The following is a 17,875-nucleotide window of genomic DNA, read 5'->3' as shown; positions in this document are numbered from 1 at the left end:
TTAGGGCCCGGGTAACACACATTTGACATTAACCTACAAATAAACACAACTCCAGGTTCAGTAATCTGAGACGAGTCCTAACAGAAAACATAACCATTACCTCTGCAGTTGGATTCGTGTGGTGACATCAGTGTGTTTGAAAAGTCTGGCCCAATGCGTGGTCCTCTATTAAAGAGCCAATGCATCAGAGGGGAGGGGCCTGTTCAACAGATATAACTTGGTGTGTGAGTGACAGGTAACGAAAAGCTATATTTGGTGAGGAGGGGAGGGTCTCTGGTCAGCTGCTGAGCCTGGTGGGTTACAGATCCAACTAGCACTTTCTGGACGCCTGTTAGGAGCCAAGCCGACGTATAAAAATCACTTAGAAGAAGAAAGTCGACCACAAGTGAACGGTAAGCTGCCGTTGAGTTTGTAGTTGGAGAAGTGAAGTTCTAGTGAAGTTGCTTGGCGGTATGCTGAGCACTTCACAGACAGTGGGCCTACTATAGAGAGACACAAAAATACATTTATAGTCCCTAGGCAGCCTATTCTAAAATCGTTAGAGTAAAACAACGAGCTTAATTTTGGATTTGCCTTTCGGTGCACTCCTCACAGCTGGGCATGGCAGAGGGAGACTTCTACACGCTGGGGAACCGACCGCGGATGGCTCGAGATCCGTTCGGGGAGTCCCCGTTCAGGGAGCAGTCCCCGTTCAGAGACCGCTTCATGGAGGACGACTTCGGCATGACTCCGTTCCCCGACGACCTGGCCATGGACTGGCCGGGCTGGGCTCGACCAGGCCGGCTCAGCACCCGTCTCAGCAGCACCTCGCCGTTCAGCACCACTCTCCGCCCCGGGTTCTCCCAGCGCGCCTCCACAGGGGGTCCGACGGTGTACACCACCCGGTACAGTGAGCCATCGCCCCCCATAACCCCCGGTGGAGAGCCCTGGAAGGTCTGCGTCAACGTGCACAGCTTCAGGCCGGAGGAGCTGAGCGTCAAGACTAGAGACGGCTTTGTAGAAGTATCAGGTGAGAGTCCACTCTACACATCCACTGTGAAATGACCCATTTTACTTATTCCACATCAGGCATTTCAAATATGATTATTTAGAAATGTATGCATAAAATTCATAATATATATAATAATACATAATATATCAATAATATATAAATTATAACACTTAGGCCTTAAGCCGATAAACTTAAAAATAACAAAGCAGTATGAAGAAAATAGCAAAAAGTAGGTTGATGTTCAGTGTATGTAGGCCTACAGTCCTTGAGTCTGAGATAAGCGCTTTTAAGTTGGAATTATTTTTATGAACGACCCATAGCCTGAATAGATCCCACTACTTTAATGAGTTAGTCCGTCCGTTGATGATCAACGTTTCTGTGGTGACGTCCATGACACCGAAGGCCTACATAACATTGCTGGAGTAATGTAGTGTAACGGAACGGACATCCAACAAGAACATTACATGGTCAGTTAGAAGATACTTAGTGCCTTGGGCCTAGACCATATGACCGCTCGGAGGAGGCGACGGGCTGGACCGTTATGCAGCTCGGACACCTGTTTTGGATTCCTGGAGAATCATTCAGCCACCCAATGAGCTACATTTAGAATGTAGGCCAGGGACATGACAACAGTCTCTCTATACCCCACTGCTCTTTAACGATAGTGACTGTGCTCAACCCATGTTACCCCCAACCTCCACCCTGAGTCATTTGCTTTCCCATTCTTCTGAATGTGAAGGCATGACGAGGTACTTTGTTTAAAGAGCCTGCCCTGCCATGATACTTCTAACATATAATAGACAAATACCAGGGGTACCTAGAACACTGTCGTCTACTGCACTAAGCTTTTAATAAACACAGCCTCGCTGTGCCAGTTGGGTCATTCCATCCTGGACAGACGGCGTCCGTGGGTCGACCTCATTCTAAAAGTAGTGGTCAGGAAGTGTGTGACGAGCGTGTAACAAGCTTGCTTCACCCAGCGCCAGAGCAAGACGAGAAACGCCATCGTCCCTCACAGCGCATTAACAGAAGAAATATAAAAACAACAACATGATGATTCACTTCCCAACTGTCAGAACAATCACCGTCCGAGGAAGGAGCGAGGGGAGAGTAGGAGGCGCACAGTGCGTATTGTGCATTAAATAAAGTGTGATCAGATTATGTGGCCCACTGTGTTCCCTGAGCGTGTTACACAATGCGTCTGGAATGTGATATCTCTGTCAGGAGGCACACGGGGAGCAGGGCGAGGCAGCCTGCGCGCTGATCCCTCTCGGGCCAAATTTCCATCGTAACTTGCGTTGGAGACGGCAAGTTTTACTCCTTAAGTCATCGTGAAGTGTCGCTCATAATGTGATCCCTCTGGCCAGCCAACCGCAACGCTCCCAGAAGCTTGTCACACATCATGTCACATCCTGGCTGCTTCCACCTCTGCCCAGCAGCTCTCTGGACAGCCAATGCCATCGCGGGTAGGGGTGTAGGGCAGCACTGAGCCCAGCTTGCAGCACTGATTGGCCGTTGGATGGGTGGTTGGCAGGGGTAGGGGTCAAGGGGGTGTGGGTGGTGGTGGTGCAGCCTCTGACATTTAGCAGACCCAGTGCAGCTGCTGGTGTGGAGCCACACAACAGCCGTAAACAGTACTTGGAAACAGAGGCTGGTTGCTTGGGTGTGGGGGGGGTTTCCAGGCCGAGGTGTCACCCCGGTGGAGCCTCTGTGTTGTGGTCTGCCCAGAGTGCCTAAGAGGAGCGGATGGGTGTCTGGTTGAGTTCACTTCATATAAACACACATGACTCTCTCGCGTGTCGAAAGAGTGTACGTAACACCCGATGACTCCGGGGTGATTTAAAACACACTCAAGATGGAGACTCCATCTGGCAGAACGGAGAAATAAAGTGTGACTTTTAAAGGCAAACCAAGATAAACTTTGTTTTGTTCCGTTCTGCATCCTGCACGTCTGCTTCTCTGACAGCAGATAAAACTTGTTTTATATTCTGTGCAAGAAATAATGAAGATAGATCTAGGGATGGCGGTGTCAGATACATGTGCCAGTAATAAGGCGGTTTCTCATCTTTATTGACCTTGTCTGCTCACTTCAAAGACATAGCACCGATGACAGAACCAATCATTACAAGAGATGATTCAATCCAGGTTTCTCCTTCACTGCTCCACTATCGTCTGTCGACAGGCAAACACGAGGAGAAGCAGGAGGAGGGAGGCATCGTGACCAAGAATTTCACAAAGAAGATACAGTGAGTATTTGTAATGCCATACACAGTAACTGTACACCTGTTCACCCATCACATTGTCCTGTACTTTTCAGGGCATATAGAATTCTGTTTTTTCATTCATGGTTAATTATAACATTAATACCAACGTCTTATAAAGGGCCACTTATACGACAATGCATTATCATCCCTTTGACAAGGCTTGCAAATGCGGATGTGAATTATGTTTTTACTAATTACTATGTGAGTTATGGCTTCCACTATATAGACATCAAACTCAAATGTAGCTTTTTGTGAGCGTGTACGTTTTCTTGTCATGTTAGTAACTGCCCATCACAGGCAGTTGTTTACTGCGGGTTCAGTGACCGAAGTCATTTGACTAGTTTCCAAGTTTCATTTCACAAGTCTACTTGCATGACAGCATCGAAAGGATACGTGACACTTTACTGAGTGCTGCCCAGAAACTTTTAACCAAGTACTTCTGCCTCAACACCTTCTGTTGGGACGTCTTCTGTTGGCAGCAGAACTCTGAACCCATGAAAGCGGGCCATGGGAAATTTCATAGCAATCAATACGTTCACCCTTTAATTGGACAGTGGACGACTTGAAAGAGTCGTTCTAATTGGTGTAGCAGCCTACCGTCTCTCCGCTGGACCACCCTGGCCCTTTTTAATTTCCTGTTGGCTAATTATTCAGCGGCTAGGCTAGGCTAGCCAAGCATCAATCTCACTGCAGTGGCTTAATTGAAACACTCCCAGTGGCTGTCTGTGTACTTCAGTCAAGCTCAACCTGAGGCAAGCAGCAGATACAAGGGGCAACAGAGAGGGGGAGATTAAGATGCATATATAAATGGTTAAATAATACAAAAACCTCCAATGAGAGTTGGCATGAGATTGATAGCAAGAAATCTCTGATCAAACACTGTTATTCTGAAAGAGTCCACATCTCGAGTGGAGTGTGGGGTTTCAATTAGTTATCAACATGTTTACTTCAAGTTTTCTTTGCCAAATTATTAATAATAGCCTATTAATATGTAACACGAGATCTGTAGCTCAACTACTGCCCCCTGGTGTATTTCAGGCCCCTCTCTCTCTATGTCTCTGTGTGTGTGTGTGTGTGTGTGTGTGTGTGTGTGTGTGTGTGCAGGCACATGTGCACACACACATTGAACTTCTTTTGGTGTCTTATCACTCGTATTGTCCTCCCTGTAGCACTCTGTGCCCTGCAGTGTTTTTGGCAACAGCAAAGTCAATGTTTGACATAAAATTCAGAGCGTTGCTTTGGAAAAAACCCACTCCTCTGTGCTAGTAACGGTCTCACCTGAGGGATTCCACTTCCACTACAGAAGAACATCCCTGTGCTGCTATTGGTTCAGTAAAATATTGTGTGAGTGTGTCAGTGTGTGAGTGTGTCAGTGTGTGGAGATCATCTAAGTTATGGTATATGGATAAGTCGATTTGTAGGATGTTAATCACGGTACTCATGGTTCGCCCTTTGACAGAACTTAGTTCTACGTTGCGTCTTAACTCTGGTTGGTGGTTGGTGGTTCCTGAGAGTGGTAAGAACACAGCGGAACCCAGTCTGTACTGGTGGCTCCTTACCCTCTGTACTGGTGGTTCCTCACCCGCTGTACTGGTGGTTCCCAGAGGAGTGGGAGGAACCCAGTTGAGGAGCCGCTCTAATGAAACAGAGAGGAGTGTCTTAGACGGTTCTGGCGGTTTATACGTTCTCCCAAACAGCACACATGGAAACTTGTATATGCCCATATAAGGCCATGTCATCTTGCTGCACTGTGTGTGTGTGTGTGTGTGTGTGTGTGTGTGTGTGTGTGTGTGTGTGTGTGTGTGTGTGTGTGTGTGTGTGTGTGTGTGTGTGTGTGTGTGTAAGGTTTCAGTGCGTGTAGCTGTGCATGTGCGTGTGTTTCTGTGATCCTGAGCTGTTGTAATAATAATGATGCGCTTTCCTTTGATGATGTAATTGTACTCTGCTATTATCTTACTCTGAGCGGGAAATATCTCACAAGATGCAGAACCTACTGTGTCACTCTTGAAGCATATTCATTCAACATTGTTTCCACCATCCCAAATGATTCATTAACCGCTGGAGTGCTGGTTCAGCCACCCCAGGTGGTTTATTAAAGGCTAAATTCAATCTGTTAGGAAAGAGATTCATTTGAAGTGCTTTGGCTGACCGCCGTTCTTATTGGAGAACATGCACTTCAGAAACCGGGTTGCTGAGGATGTTCGGGCAAAGCCGTTCTGGGGCCCTTGGACTCATTAGTGGTTGGTTATAATCTCCTAGTATGTGGTACCCTGGAAATCCAGAGATCTCGCAAGAGCACAATTTGAATTTGCTCAGCGAGTCATTCAGTACGTTTACATGCACAGCTTAATCCGATTAAAGCCATAGTTCGACGATGCTCCTCAATTGGACAACTGCAATTGTCTGGTTATACATGGCGGTGAGTAAATCGATTCATTGGCCGAAGCATGTCATGCCCCGGTACGATAGGTGGCGCTGTACCCATTTCAACTAGGGCTGCAACAACGAATCGATAAAATCGATAAAAATCGATTATTAAAAGCATTGGCATCGAATTTAGTCATCGATTCGTTGAGTCGCGCGATTATTAATACTATAGTCACTTGTAGCCGCGGAACTGTTTACAGAAGCCGACGCCGACAGGTCCATGCTTCATGCTCGCCCACAGCGAGCCTTCCGCGCGCTATAGTGTGAGCGACCACAGCTTGTATTTTGGACATGAAACATGGCAGAGAAAACGGTTAGACCGAAATCTTCCAAAGTGTGGGAGCAATTTACAATGCATAAAGCTAAAAAGTGTGTTAGTTGCAATCTTTGCAAAAGCAAAATGGTGTGGCACAGAGGCACCACGGTGATGTCATCCATGACGAGGAAGGGGGCTCGACAGCAGGGTTATTTATTCAGTTTTCAAGTAAGGACATGCAATATCAAGCCCAAAGTATACTACTCCGTATCCGTAATCCGACTCTAACTACAAAGACCCCTCGACCATTTGCAGTTCTCCGTCGGGATGTCGGATACGCAATGCAATTCGCCGCCCGATTGATCTTATATACTGACTACTAACTAGTAAATAGTGTTTAAATAGTGTTAAATAAACGTCCAAAGCTTTCAAAGCAAATCTTATTTGGTGTTTTATTGGTCCTTAATGTGGAAAGTAAACAATGTACAAGAAATGTGATTCCAGAAATGATTTTGTTAGAGGACCAATCACAGCCCTTGCCGTCTCCGTTGTGTCAACGGGTAGTTAAAAAATATTGGATGCGCACGTACGCTCCATTGTTCCGACCACTCGGTCGTATGCGGACTCCTTCGCCGACAGAGCAGCTGGAGGAGTCCACATACGACCGAGTGGTCGGAACAATGGAGCATCGGAGAAATATTATGTACCCGAAGTGAGCTGACAGCTGTCTACTGAAAACATCACTTTCTCCTCCATGTCGCGTTTCAATCTGGACTTCAGAGAGTCAAAGCCAAAGTTCCTTTCCCCTAATTCCTTCTGTACCATGGCAAGATACCCCCCACTATGAGTCTTTACTTGTTGTGGTAGTACCAGAGAGTCTGAGAATCCGACGCAGTCTGTAAGATTCAGAATATCAGAGAATACCCGCGTCAGTTCGGCCGCGTCGCAATGATTGAATAAAGATTGTAGTTACTACTTTACAACCTCTTTGATGAGCAACATTTAGAAAAACATGTACTTTTAATTCAGCCTTGGGTGAAATCGAAGCGTAGTGTCTGTGTGCTTACACCTTTACTGAATGCATGCCATGCGCACTCCCTCGGACGGGGATACAATTCTTATAGGGGGTAACTACATTCACCGGTTTCCTTACTTACTTACTCAAGCCTACCGGCTTGAGTCTTAGCCTGACACCTCATCCACTACCAGACTTGGACCAGGATCAATCCATAGCACTACTATGTAACCCACTACACCACTTTTCATCCACAATATGTTGTTTTAGGGGTTGCTCTCCCTTTGAAACATTCAAAAACCATAATTAGTAGAACATCAGTTTTTTTTACAATAATCAAATATTGAGCAATGATCTTTAAAGTGACAATGTTTCTTTGCATCTGTTACTGCTCACTTTCCTTCTGGGACACAATCCTGTGAATACGCTCCTGAAATAGAGCTATTCTCTTCACCTGAGTGAGAGCGACACAGTGAACAGAAGAAGGGAAGAAAGACAGAACACTAGCTTCGACCTGTCTGCCAGATGCCTGAAGTAGATAACTGGAGTGTACCGTGATGGAAAACTTTGTGCTAGCAGACTTTCCAACATAATTGGACTCATACTTTTTTCATATTTTTTTCTTTTAGAGACTTTCACAGATAGTTGATCCTTGTAGTAAGGTCTTTATTCATTCAAAACTCACCAGATAAGATTAATAAGGGGGAATATTATTGAATAAAATCCTTGCTGATATTTTGTTTTATCTCCTTCCGCCTGGAGTTAAATGCTGTTTCACATCTTGCAGGCAATTTAGCTTTCCTGATGAGGTGTCAATCGAATGTCCTCATGCTTGTATACCAAATCTAATACATGCAGAGGTTTATATGGTGATAAGGAAAATCCAATATATTTAAGTGACTACCTTTTGAATGACCTCTATCAAGTAGGGTAGAGCCCATTTCCAGCATTCTCAGATTTGGCAAATTATTATTTTTTATTATAAATTCATGTATTTTTGTTGCATCCATTTTCGTACATGTCTCAATCTTGCAACCACACAATATGGCACAACATTGACTAATTTAAAACAAGCTAAGAACCCAAGTAGACCAGCCCAGGAGTTTGACGCTTATCATTGCTTACCACCTGTCTCTTCCCCCTCCCCTCCTCCTCCTCACCCTTCTCTCTCTCTCACGTTCTTTCTCTGTCCATCTCTCTCTCTGTTTCTTTGTCTCTTTCTATTTCTCTCCATCTCTCTCGCCCCTCAGGATTCCCACAGATGTGGATCCGGTGACGGTCTTTGCGTCCTTGTCCCCAGAGGGCGTGCTGATTATTGAGGCGCGGCAGACCCCCCCCTACTACCTCTTCAGCCAGGAGGGCACTGCTGAGGGGGGCATCATGCAGGAGACGGAGGGCCCTGGGCCCCAGGAGCCGGCCATGCTGTAGCCATAGGGAAATCTAGGGAGGGGAGGGGGCTCAAGTGGAGACTCACCGCAGAGCAACGGAGTAGAACACACTTTTACAGATGGGGTTGAGACTCCTTTGTGTCTAATATGTAATGTCTCTCTGGCCGAGTTGCAGACTGGGAAGGGAGGTGTGGTAGATCTGTGTAGAGGCAGAGATGTATAGAGGTGCAAACCCACAGTCAACGATGGGTCTGCTGTGCCTTACGGAATGCAGAGGATGCGCGTGGTGAATGATGGAGTCAATGCATGCGTGGAGCTCATTTTGAGTTCACTTTAATATTTGATGATCATTTATGATTTATATATAAGGTGTAATTTCCATTTAAGCCAATAGTACCATGGGGAAACATCTAGAACAATTGAAGGACAGAATTGAAGTTAAATCTGGGGCTTGCGTCGTAGCAACTTTGAAAGGTCTTGATATGACTTATTTATTTCACATGTATGACCTTGATGTCATATGTGTACTGTTCCAAATTTAAATGAACATGAACATGGGTAAACTAGATGAAGAACAATATCGCACAACATCCATGTTGATAGATGACATAACATGTGTATGATGAAAAAGTCATAATCCCTCCAAAAAAGTGATGTCGTTTTGACAAAACAGGCTGCCATGTTTTGACTCCTGAATGTGGAATGGAAGACCGATATTTCTGTATTTTACCTAAATGAGATGTTTGTATGTATAAAGATATGTAATTATATCTGCTAAAGTATTTCAAATCGTACTTAGATAATTAGTGTATTTGGATTTGTGTTTTGATTTCTTAAATTCTTGACGTTTTGTTATCTATAAACAGCTTTTTGATTTTATTCTACCTTTTTTTTTTGGCAGACTTTGTATTGGTTGGTCAATTAAACATTAGTCTACCTGTGTTTTTTGCATCATCTTTTGCTTGAATGCCAGACCCCAGAGATTCATTGTCCCAGGTGTGCTGTTGTCTTTTTATAAGAAACCTTGGGTAGATTAGCCGAACAATTGAGCCCTGTGTGAAATGACAATGTCCATGAATGACTGTATGGGACAACGTCTCATAGGCAGCAAAGCCAGCGAATGCAGAGAAAAATCAAACTCAAACTTTGTATTGAAATACATTATGCTGTTTCATAATGTTTGATAAACTACTATACTCCTCACACCATACGGTGACATGGGAGTCATTTTTGTTTAGTAATTCGCGCATGCGATTTCTTAAAGCACACGTGCAATTTCTTAAAGCACACGTGTGATTTCTTAAAGTGCGCATGCACAGTGTGTTATTCCCAAAAACAGTACTATATTTATGGAGTATAATATCAAATTGCAAAGATATGATACCTCTGCCTCAGGCTCTCTGCACTTGGTTCTATAAACATCCTTATTGTACCGACAGCGATATATTGTTTCACTTTCTTATGACAAATGTACTTATTGTCGCTTTGGATAAAAGCATCTGCTAAATGCCCTAAATGTAAAAGTAAGATCAAAATTAAGATTATTTTCAGTGCACAGAAAGATAATGAGTTCACGATACAAAACCACAAGCTTTCCACATGTTTTATTCATTCATACAAGAATGGAAGCTACATAATGATGCTTACTTGTGCTTAGTTAATTAATTAATTGGAACTGTATACGTGACTGATAGCATCATGGCTGTGATAACAATGAGGATTAGTTCCTGTGTTTCACTTCTCCTACTCCGGATGACTCCGTGTCCTCAGCCAAGGACTCCTCGCTGGTGATGTCTTGATTCAGGGGCTTTGGTCCTCCGTTGGCACCTCCATTTGGGTGGCCTCCACAGTGGTCTCCCCTGAGCTCTCTTCTGGCTGGGGCTCCAGCAGAGTGTTCCCAGCCTCCTCCTGCTGGTCAGACGGGGTAGTGCCAGGGCTCTCTGGGCTCTCTTCAGGTGCTTGGTGGTGTTCCATCGGTGTTGGAAGATTCTCTGGGCCTTCCCCGGGTCCAGCTGCTGAAGAGGGTTCTTCGGCTACTTCACCCCGGGCCTCCTGCTCCTTTCCCTCCTCCACCTGCTCCCTCTCCTCTTGTTCATCCTGTTTCCTTCCCATGTCATGCTGCGGAGGTTCATCCATGGGGCTGCCAGTGGGAGCCTCCACACTGCTGACCGTGGGGGCTAGAGACGCTCCCCCACGGTCAATCCCTCCTGTTGGGGGCTCAGGGGCGACACTCCCTGGGTCCCCTGGAGCAGAGGGTGCAGCCTCTGCTGTTGGGGGCTCAGGGGCGACACTCCCTGGGTCCCCTGGAGCAGAGGGTGCAGCCTCTGCTGTTGTGGGCTCAGGGGTGACACTCCCTGGGTCCCCTGGAGCAGAGGGTGCAGCCTCTGCTGTTGTGGGCTCAGGGGTGACACTCCCTGGGTCCCCTGGAGCAGAGGGTGCAGCCTCTGCTGTTGGGGGCTCAGGGGTGACACTCCCTGGGTCCCCTGGAGCAGAGGGTGCAGCCTCTGCTGTTGGGGGCTCAGGGGCGACACTCCCTGGGTCCCCTGGAGCAGAGGGTGCAGCCTCTGGAGGAGATTGCATATCCTCTGGATATTTCTCACCCTGCCTGAGCTCTGGGACTTCCCTCTCTACCTGTATGTAGAAGAATGCAAAGGTTTTCACCAAGATATCAATATAGCAATGTTTCAATGATTAGTTAATGGATTGAGCCTAGAGGCTTTGATGACAAAGTTCAGGTGTGTGTTGTGTGGTGTATACAGTGTTTAAATGCTGTTTTTGAAGCATATATATTTCCTTTCTGACCTGAATTGGAATGACAATGTTGGCAGGAGCAGTGAATTCAGTCAGTGGAGCTTCTACATACATGATGCCATCCCCAGAAAGCATTGACGTGATTTTTGAAAAATCGATACCTATGGGCAGCCTGGAAATAACAAAGTTAACATCATTAACGACTAGCTAAAGAGATACACTACAGTTCACTATCTTATAATTAACATTGCATACCTGTATTTCCGTGTAAAACTCCTTGCAATGGATCCATGCTCATCTGACCTGTCTGTGTGTTTACCTTGGGATGAATGTACAGATAAAACAATTAATCAAGTAAATACAAAACAACACTTTGCTTAGCTTACTTCCATGTCCAATTAGGTTAGCTGCCGTCCGAGAATGTAGGGGTGCAAACAATGTTTATTGGGTCTGCTATGATTACTATATCGATCAACACAGGGTGGGTGTATCCTTAGTGTGTTAAGTGTATTTGTCATGTGTGCATTATTCAGGGAACAACAAGATGGGAGTGCCACGTCACTGTGTACCTCTGATCTCTAGGACCCCGCCTGCGGTGCCGATCCAGATCTCCGATGGGGCGAAGTGAGCCACGTCCAGCACCACCCTCCACTTGTACTGCACCGCCTGCTCCACCCCAGAGCCCGGGGGACACCCATACCCAGACCCGGGATGCATTGGCACGATGAGTGGAGAAGACGTGCATTCTGGCCAGGGACGACCTGAGGACCACCCTCTCTGGAGCAGATCCATCCCCCACCACCCGGGGTCCTGGAGGGGTGTCTGGCCACAGTCCTGGTTGAATGCCCAGCAGGGCTGCCACCATCTCCTCAACGGGTACCAGTCATTTTTCTCCTTGGCTTCTTCACGACGATCCAACTCTACCTGGTCAGCCATGGTTCAAGAACTTCTCCAAAGACAAAAGAAAAATGATGAAATGACCGAGAAGAAGAGAGACTTCAAAATGGAAGCACACAAACTAAAGTTACCGTTAAAAGTCGACCAAAATTAAAGTGTAAATATTAATTAGCTGTAGGACAGTGATAAAGTGAGGCTCTGCACACAAGCAGAGAACGGCGAGCTGTTCATCTCAGGAGGATCTTTATATACACCTCCTGTCTAATCTAGATTTATTAAGCGCTAATAGTGACCCCATGGGATGGGAATGTGAGCATGGGCTGATGGGTGCGGAGGAGAGGCCGTTACCTCCTGCTGGCCTGGAGAAGGAAGAAAGTGGTAATTAGGTGTATTTTTAACTTTTAAAGGGTTGATGGCAAATAGTTGACAGTTGAGTGCAGTGGTTGATACGTGATTTATCTGTGGTAACGTCTCTCGGAGCCGACCGGGCGTCTCCACATCTCAGTCGGCCTTATTCTCCCCATTGGTCTTCTGTGATGTCATCATGACTCTGTAGAATCTCACTCATGAACCATGAGTCAGTTTGTATATATACAGGACGTCTAACAACCTTTAAAGAAAATGGCATGCTAAAAGGGATCATCCGATATGTGAAGCTTATGTCAGCCATTGCCTGTGACCCCATATGCAGATCAGGACCCTAGTGGAACCAGTGGAACCACTGCTAATCATCTCAGGGGACCCCAGTGGTACCACTGCTAAACATCTCAGGGGACCCCAGTGGAACCATTGCTGAACATCTCAGGGGACCCCAGTGCAACCACTGCTGTCTAGAACATCTCAGGGGACCCCAGTGGAACCACTGCTAAACATCTCAGGGAACTCCAGTGGAACCACTGCTGTCTAGAACATGCCCAAATGTGTGCTGACACCACGCCACCCTCTCACTCATTTCTCTTCAGCCATTTCATGAGGACCATTACTGCCTTCTATTTGATCAAGTGTGACAGACCTGTCAGTGTTTTTCAATCATAGCGCCGTGTACACCCAGATCATCCTGGCATACTGTCCACCGGAGCACAACACACACTGAACAGATGTTTCTGTCACTTTGTGTGATTGGGTTGCCCACAGATAATGCCTCCAAGAAGTTAAAATGGGATTCTCGTCTCAGCTGGAGCTGTCGAAAAGATTGGTTATGACCACCTTTCTGGTCCAGCCCATGTGAACAGAGATGGTCTGAGAGATCCATCTGTCATGCATCAGCTTCAAACATTTTAGCCTACTAAAAGTTTTGACTAAAATACCTTTGCAATTTTTTTATTTTTATTTTATTTTATTATTTTAGGTATTTATATTATAGGACATAATGTCAAAAATTATATCAATTTGGGGAATGCAATGGCTGCTGCTTGTCCTCCTTCAGAGTGTGTTGACACCGGAAGTTAAACACCACTCGTTTCCGTGGCAACGTAAGACAAACAATTAAACATGTGTGTCCATGACGATAGGAGGAGTTTCTGGATGATGTTAATTTAAAGTGCCGACATTTTAGAAAGTTTTAGCTTGATTGAAAAAAATACCATCACGTATAGTCTGCTTCACTGTGAGGTGTGGGATTAAAACAGCTCGACAAATCAAAACCCGCTCCAGAGACCCCGAGGCGGGGGCTCTCAGTCTGCAGTGATGTCTCTTCAGGTTCCCTCACTAGATCCGCGGGGTTTCATTCAAATAAACCCCCTTCCGAATCCAAAAGCACACGAAGACGATGAGGAACGAGTGGTCGCTGCATCGAGCAGCGCGGGTCACCACGCAGCGGGGGGTCCGACCCCAGAGCGACACCTCTGGTACCATGACAACCGCAGGAGGTTGCAGCGGGGCCGCCAGGGGTTCTGCTCGGACCCCGGGAGGCCCTATGAGCCCGTCGGAGACCCCAACTCGGACCCCGGGAGGCCCTATGAGCCCGTCGGAGACCCCCTCCCTCCGGTACTCCAAAGACTGGTACTGGAGCCCGTAGCTCAACATATTGAAGAGGTAGGCCCACGGGACGGGTGCGCGCTTGACTTATGAAAAGTGGGGACAATGAAGATAAGATAAGATAACAACTGTATCAATCCCCTGGAGGGGAAATTCCTTTGTTACAACAACGCAGTTGAAACACAGGATAAAATACAATACAATAACACAATATACAAAGCACAAAAAAAAAATAGCCGCTAAAGTGAATACAAACAGAAGAAATAGGGCAAACAAAACAGACAATTAATAATATAAATAATACATTTTAAAGATGGAAGTCCACTTTTGTGCAGCTTTCCGTTAATAGGTCAACATATTGAGTATATATACTTTATGTTTGCACCTGCTCGGGAACTCAACCTTTCTGTGACAGGTTCTTCATTTAAATCAACGATGGACAAGTGAAGTTAATTCACAGTACTGAAGTTAATTAAGGAAACCTAGTAGATGCTGCCTGTTGCAGAGTGAGGGTCCACGTCGCTGTAGGATGTTTTGTTATTGCAATCATCTGTCGGCCTAGTTTCTCCCTTGGTTTTCTCGACGTGTGTGTGTGTGTGTGTGTGTGTGTGTGTGTGTGTGTGTGTGTGTGTGTGTGTGTGTGTGTGTGTGTGTGTGTGTGTGTGTGTGTGTGTGTGCGCGCGCGCGCGCGCGTCAGGTGCACCAGTGCGTGTGGTGCAAACGCGCTTTTTCTTGTTGAACATTTAGGAATTCCGATTCAATAGGAGTGGGGCCAAGAAGGAGCTTGTCCCCTTATCTTCTGAAGTGATGAATGTGAACTCATAAGAATAAAACCTAACTAGGGCCATTTGTCAAATGATTGTGGTCTCCTCCTGTGGTTCTGCACTCTCTCTCCATTGTAGCGTATCACAACGCTTTGAGCAGCCTGGCGAGGAATTACCAGCCGATGCATCAATCGGAATGGAATGTCAAAGGGATGATTTATTCCTCTGGCCGTTGCATTCATCACACTTATTGTGAGGGGGTTGGGCCCGTGGGTCATAGTACTGACTGACAGGGCGGCCAGCCAATAAAGGCTATATCCGAGGTGACACGGTAAAACAATTAGAACAGCCTTGGATTTTCCAATGTATTTTAGGTCTCGTTGTAGTTATTAAGGAACTTGGCTAATTTTATATATGATGATAGGTTATATCCTGGATCGAGATAATTTAAATTCTTACTTATTAAATGATTATCATAACTGTCATAACTGTGGTGGCATTCATTTTAACCAACAACTAGTTATACAGAAAACATTTCAGTACAAACTTGGTGCACACGTTTTTATTTACTTATCAATCTTTGTCATAAAGAAACTGCATTTGACATGTCTTCACATGCCCATGTTCACATGCACTAAGGAGTAGGAGTGTCCTCGCATGACATCTGTATTAAATGAGCCCATCCGTCAACAGAAGGCACGCAGAGGGCAGGAGGAGAGGATGAGGAAGAGGAGGAGAGGAGGAGATAGGGGAGAGTCAGGGGGTAGACGTGTTGCAGGGACGGTCGGTGACACGTCTCAGAGTGAAATATACCATCTTGTGGTTTCCACTGTCCTTTGAATGTCAGGGCTTATAGTGGCTGGTTAAGTGTGATATCAATAGCTGTCTGTGACATGCACCGTGCGTCTGCATTCAACACTCTTTACTGGCTGTTACCTTAGGTATGGTAGTATGTCAATGTTATGGATGGAAATAAGCAGACACAATGTATAATGCTTTGCATTTCTTAGGTTAAAAAATATCACATGAAATGTAAATGAAAGAAACCTTGATTGGGTACACACACTCTGATCTGCATTTTTATATTAATCAGAGGTGAGAGTTTGAAAATTAGAAGCGGTCGATTTGCTTATAGTCAAGATCACAGCACAGGTTCCATTTTCGTATTTCAAGAGAAGATGAGTTACAACCATATATATTTTTTGCTTTTGCATTACTTTACCATGCAGAGGAATTAGCTTTGGTCATCATTTGGTCACTTCAATAAACTGCACCTGTAGGCCTACTATTTTCTCTCTCTCCTAACTGCTAACTATTCATATTGTCTCTATATTTGTAGCTTTATTGTTCTTTATTTAATCTATTTTTAATTCTACTACTGTCCTGTATGTTTGCTGTGACAGCCATAAGTCTTTGATTAATAAAGTACATCTTATCTAAACTCTTGTTGATACCCTCCAGGTTTAGGCTGACATCTCCCCACACAGAGACGACCCACCTAGTCACGACCAGCCTCTACATTCCACAGGGGGCAGTAAGGTGTGACATTGAATTGCCATGGCCCCTTTCTGATTCCTCTCCCCCTCCACTGACCCAGGATCAACCCAGGGGTAGACACAGGCACATGAGATAAGAACCCCAAGCAGGGTTTTTGGTGTTGAGTTGCCGTAGGTGGTAAGCCATGGTGTTAAACATGCACTATGTCACTTTTCTACTGCAGCTATTTATAGCTATTCAAACACTCCCCACCGTGAGTCCATTCATCCAGGGAACTTTTCTCTAGAAATTGTTTTATTCTGCTCCATATTAAACCAACAAATGAAACCGTCCTAATTTATACCGGCCCCTGGCATGTTTCAGTGACCACTTTGGGAACCACACTGCAGTTTTTCAAACCGCATTCAAAGCATCCAGCAGGAAGGACCTTTAAATGGGATTCAGTGCACGTAACTAGGTGGGAATTAATTGCCATATTGTCTGGCGTCTTAAGGCAACAATGTCACATCAGAGACACAATATTTTCCCTGGGCTCGCTGCCCACCCTGGCGTGGGGGAGGAATACTGGAGGACGCCAGCCCAGTACTTTGTTATCGGTGAAAGGCATTAAGTTCCAAAGCTTCTTAGAGTGTGCCAGAGAAATGGCTGCTTGGCTTTTGAGGTCCTTTTGTCTTCAATCATTTCCCCTTTTTGTTCCTCATTTCAGAGTTTGCCAATCCCTCGCCACCTGGCGGGAAAACGAGAGGACAGCGTGTGCCTTCGGAAGCATCTGGACCACGCAAGGTTTGTTCATAAATCGGGAAAATTATTTCATGAATAGATTTCCTCTTCTTCTTTTTCTACAGCAAACGTCCACATTGTTTTGAGGGTCACGCAACCACTCAATACTCAAAGACCCAGTGGCCTGTCTTTTGGCCGTCGGTTTCCTGAAAAACATTTCAATGCTCTCTTTGTGGAGGGAAAAATTCATTTTGTATACAGCTAAAATAATTGTCTCACTGCTGCCGTGTGTGTGTGTGTGTGTGTGTGTGTGTGTGTGTGTGTGTGTGTGTGTGTGTGTGTGTGTGTGTGTGTGTGTGTGTGTGTGTGTGTGTGTACACATGCGCAGGTGAGTGGGCAAACGTGCGCGAGTGGGTGGGTGGGTGTGCAAATGTGGACGATACAGACACAACATCCACTCAGTGCTCAAAGGGTCTGACATTCTTGACGGTCTGGAAAGGCCTCTGACTGTCTGAATTATTCATACCATTGTTGATACAGGGAAAGGTTGTGATATTCACAGGGAGGAAATGCATCTCTGCACAATGAATACGGCCTATCTGTCTCACCAAGTGAGCCCTTACATTGGATGTGATCCGGGACTAGGTCGTTTTTAGGCCAAATTGCTCCCCAGATTCCAGGTTTTCAATCCATTCCAAGATGATGGGGTTCAGAGCAGCTCCTTGTGCAAACCCTTTCTAAAGAACATAGCGGTGGTCTTGGTTGTTACACACTGCACTTTTGCTTTACGCTAGGTTTGTGCTTGGAGCCGTGCTCTGAACCCACAGTGATTACAGTATATTATGTTCTATCATATTATTGTACACTATGGTCCAGTCTACAGTTCCTAAAGCCTCTGGTTTTTAAGTCCCCAGGCCAAACTTTGTAG

At 45.6% G+C, this 17,875-nt stretch overlaps 2 protein-coding genes across 3 annotated transcripts; one reads left to right on the top strand and one right to left on the bottom strand.

The window, feature by feature from the left end:
* The first annotated feature begins 255 nt into the window (after window positions 1-255).
* hspb8 (heat shock protein b8) lies at window positions 256-9,283 on the top strand. 2 transcript variants are annotated; one of them, XM_084468507.1, is made up of 4 exons: window positions 256-392; window positions 595-1,009; window positions 3,174-3,237; window positions 8,204-9,283. In XM_084468507.1, exons 2-4 carry the CDS (start codon window positions 601-603, stop codon window positions 8,379-8,381), a joined length of 651 nt encoding a protein of 216 aa, XP_084324633.1. In that variant the 5' UTR covers window positions 256-392; window positions 595-600; the 3' UTR covers window positions 8,382-9,283. The 2 variants fall into 2 exon arrangements, with proteins under 2 accessions (XP_084324633.1, XP_084324634.1); XM_084468508.1 differs by lacking the exon at window positions 256-392 and having other exon boundaries at window positions 399-1,009.
* An 858-nt stretch (window positions 9,284-10,141) lies between these two features.
* Window positions 10,142-12,028, bottom strand: LOC311342830 (uncharacterized protein; the record flags this gene model as incomplete). The annotated part of the gene is made up of 5 exons (XM_084467659.1): window positions 10,142-10,518; window positions 10,813-10,972; window positions 11,144-11,264; window positions 11,348-11,411; window positions 11,662-12,028. 5 exons carry the CDS (start codon window positions 12,026-12,028, stop codon window positions 10,142-10,144), a joined length of 1,089 nt encoding a protein of 362 aa, XP_084323785.1.
* Between the last annotated feature and the right edge of the window lie 5,847 nt (window positions 12,029-17,875).

This window comes from Micromesistius poutassou (genome assembly GCF_964030765.1).
Source record: "Micromesistius poutassou genome assembly, chromosome: 5".
In the NCBI taxonomy this organism is placed as follows: domain Eukaryota; kingdom Metazoa; phylum Chordata; class Actinopteri; order Gadiformes; family Gadidae; genus Micromesistius; species Micromesistius poutassou.
Note: the sequence above shows the minus strand (reverse complement) of the source record. Positions and strands in the feature narration are given on the sequence as shown.

Excerpts from the sequence above, each read along its gene's own strand:
- hspb8 (XM_084468507.1), top strand. The coding sequence starts at position 601 with ATGGCAGAGGGAGACTTCTACACGCTGGGGAACCGACCGCGGATGGCT. Across the intron at positions 1,010-3,173 it reads CGGCTTTGTAGAAGTATCAG|GCAAACACGAGGAGAAGCAG; the intron begins GTGAGAGTCCAC and ends GTCTGTCGACAG. Across the intron at positions 3,238-8,203 it reads AATTTCACAAAGAAGATACA|GATTCCCACAGATGTGGATC; the intron begins GTGAGTATTTGT and ends CTCGCCCCTCAG.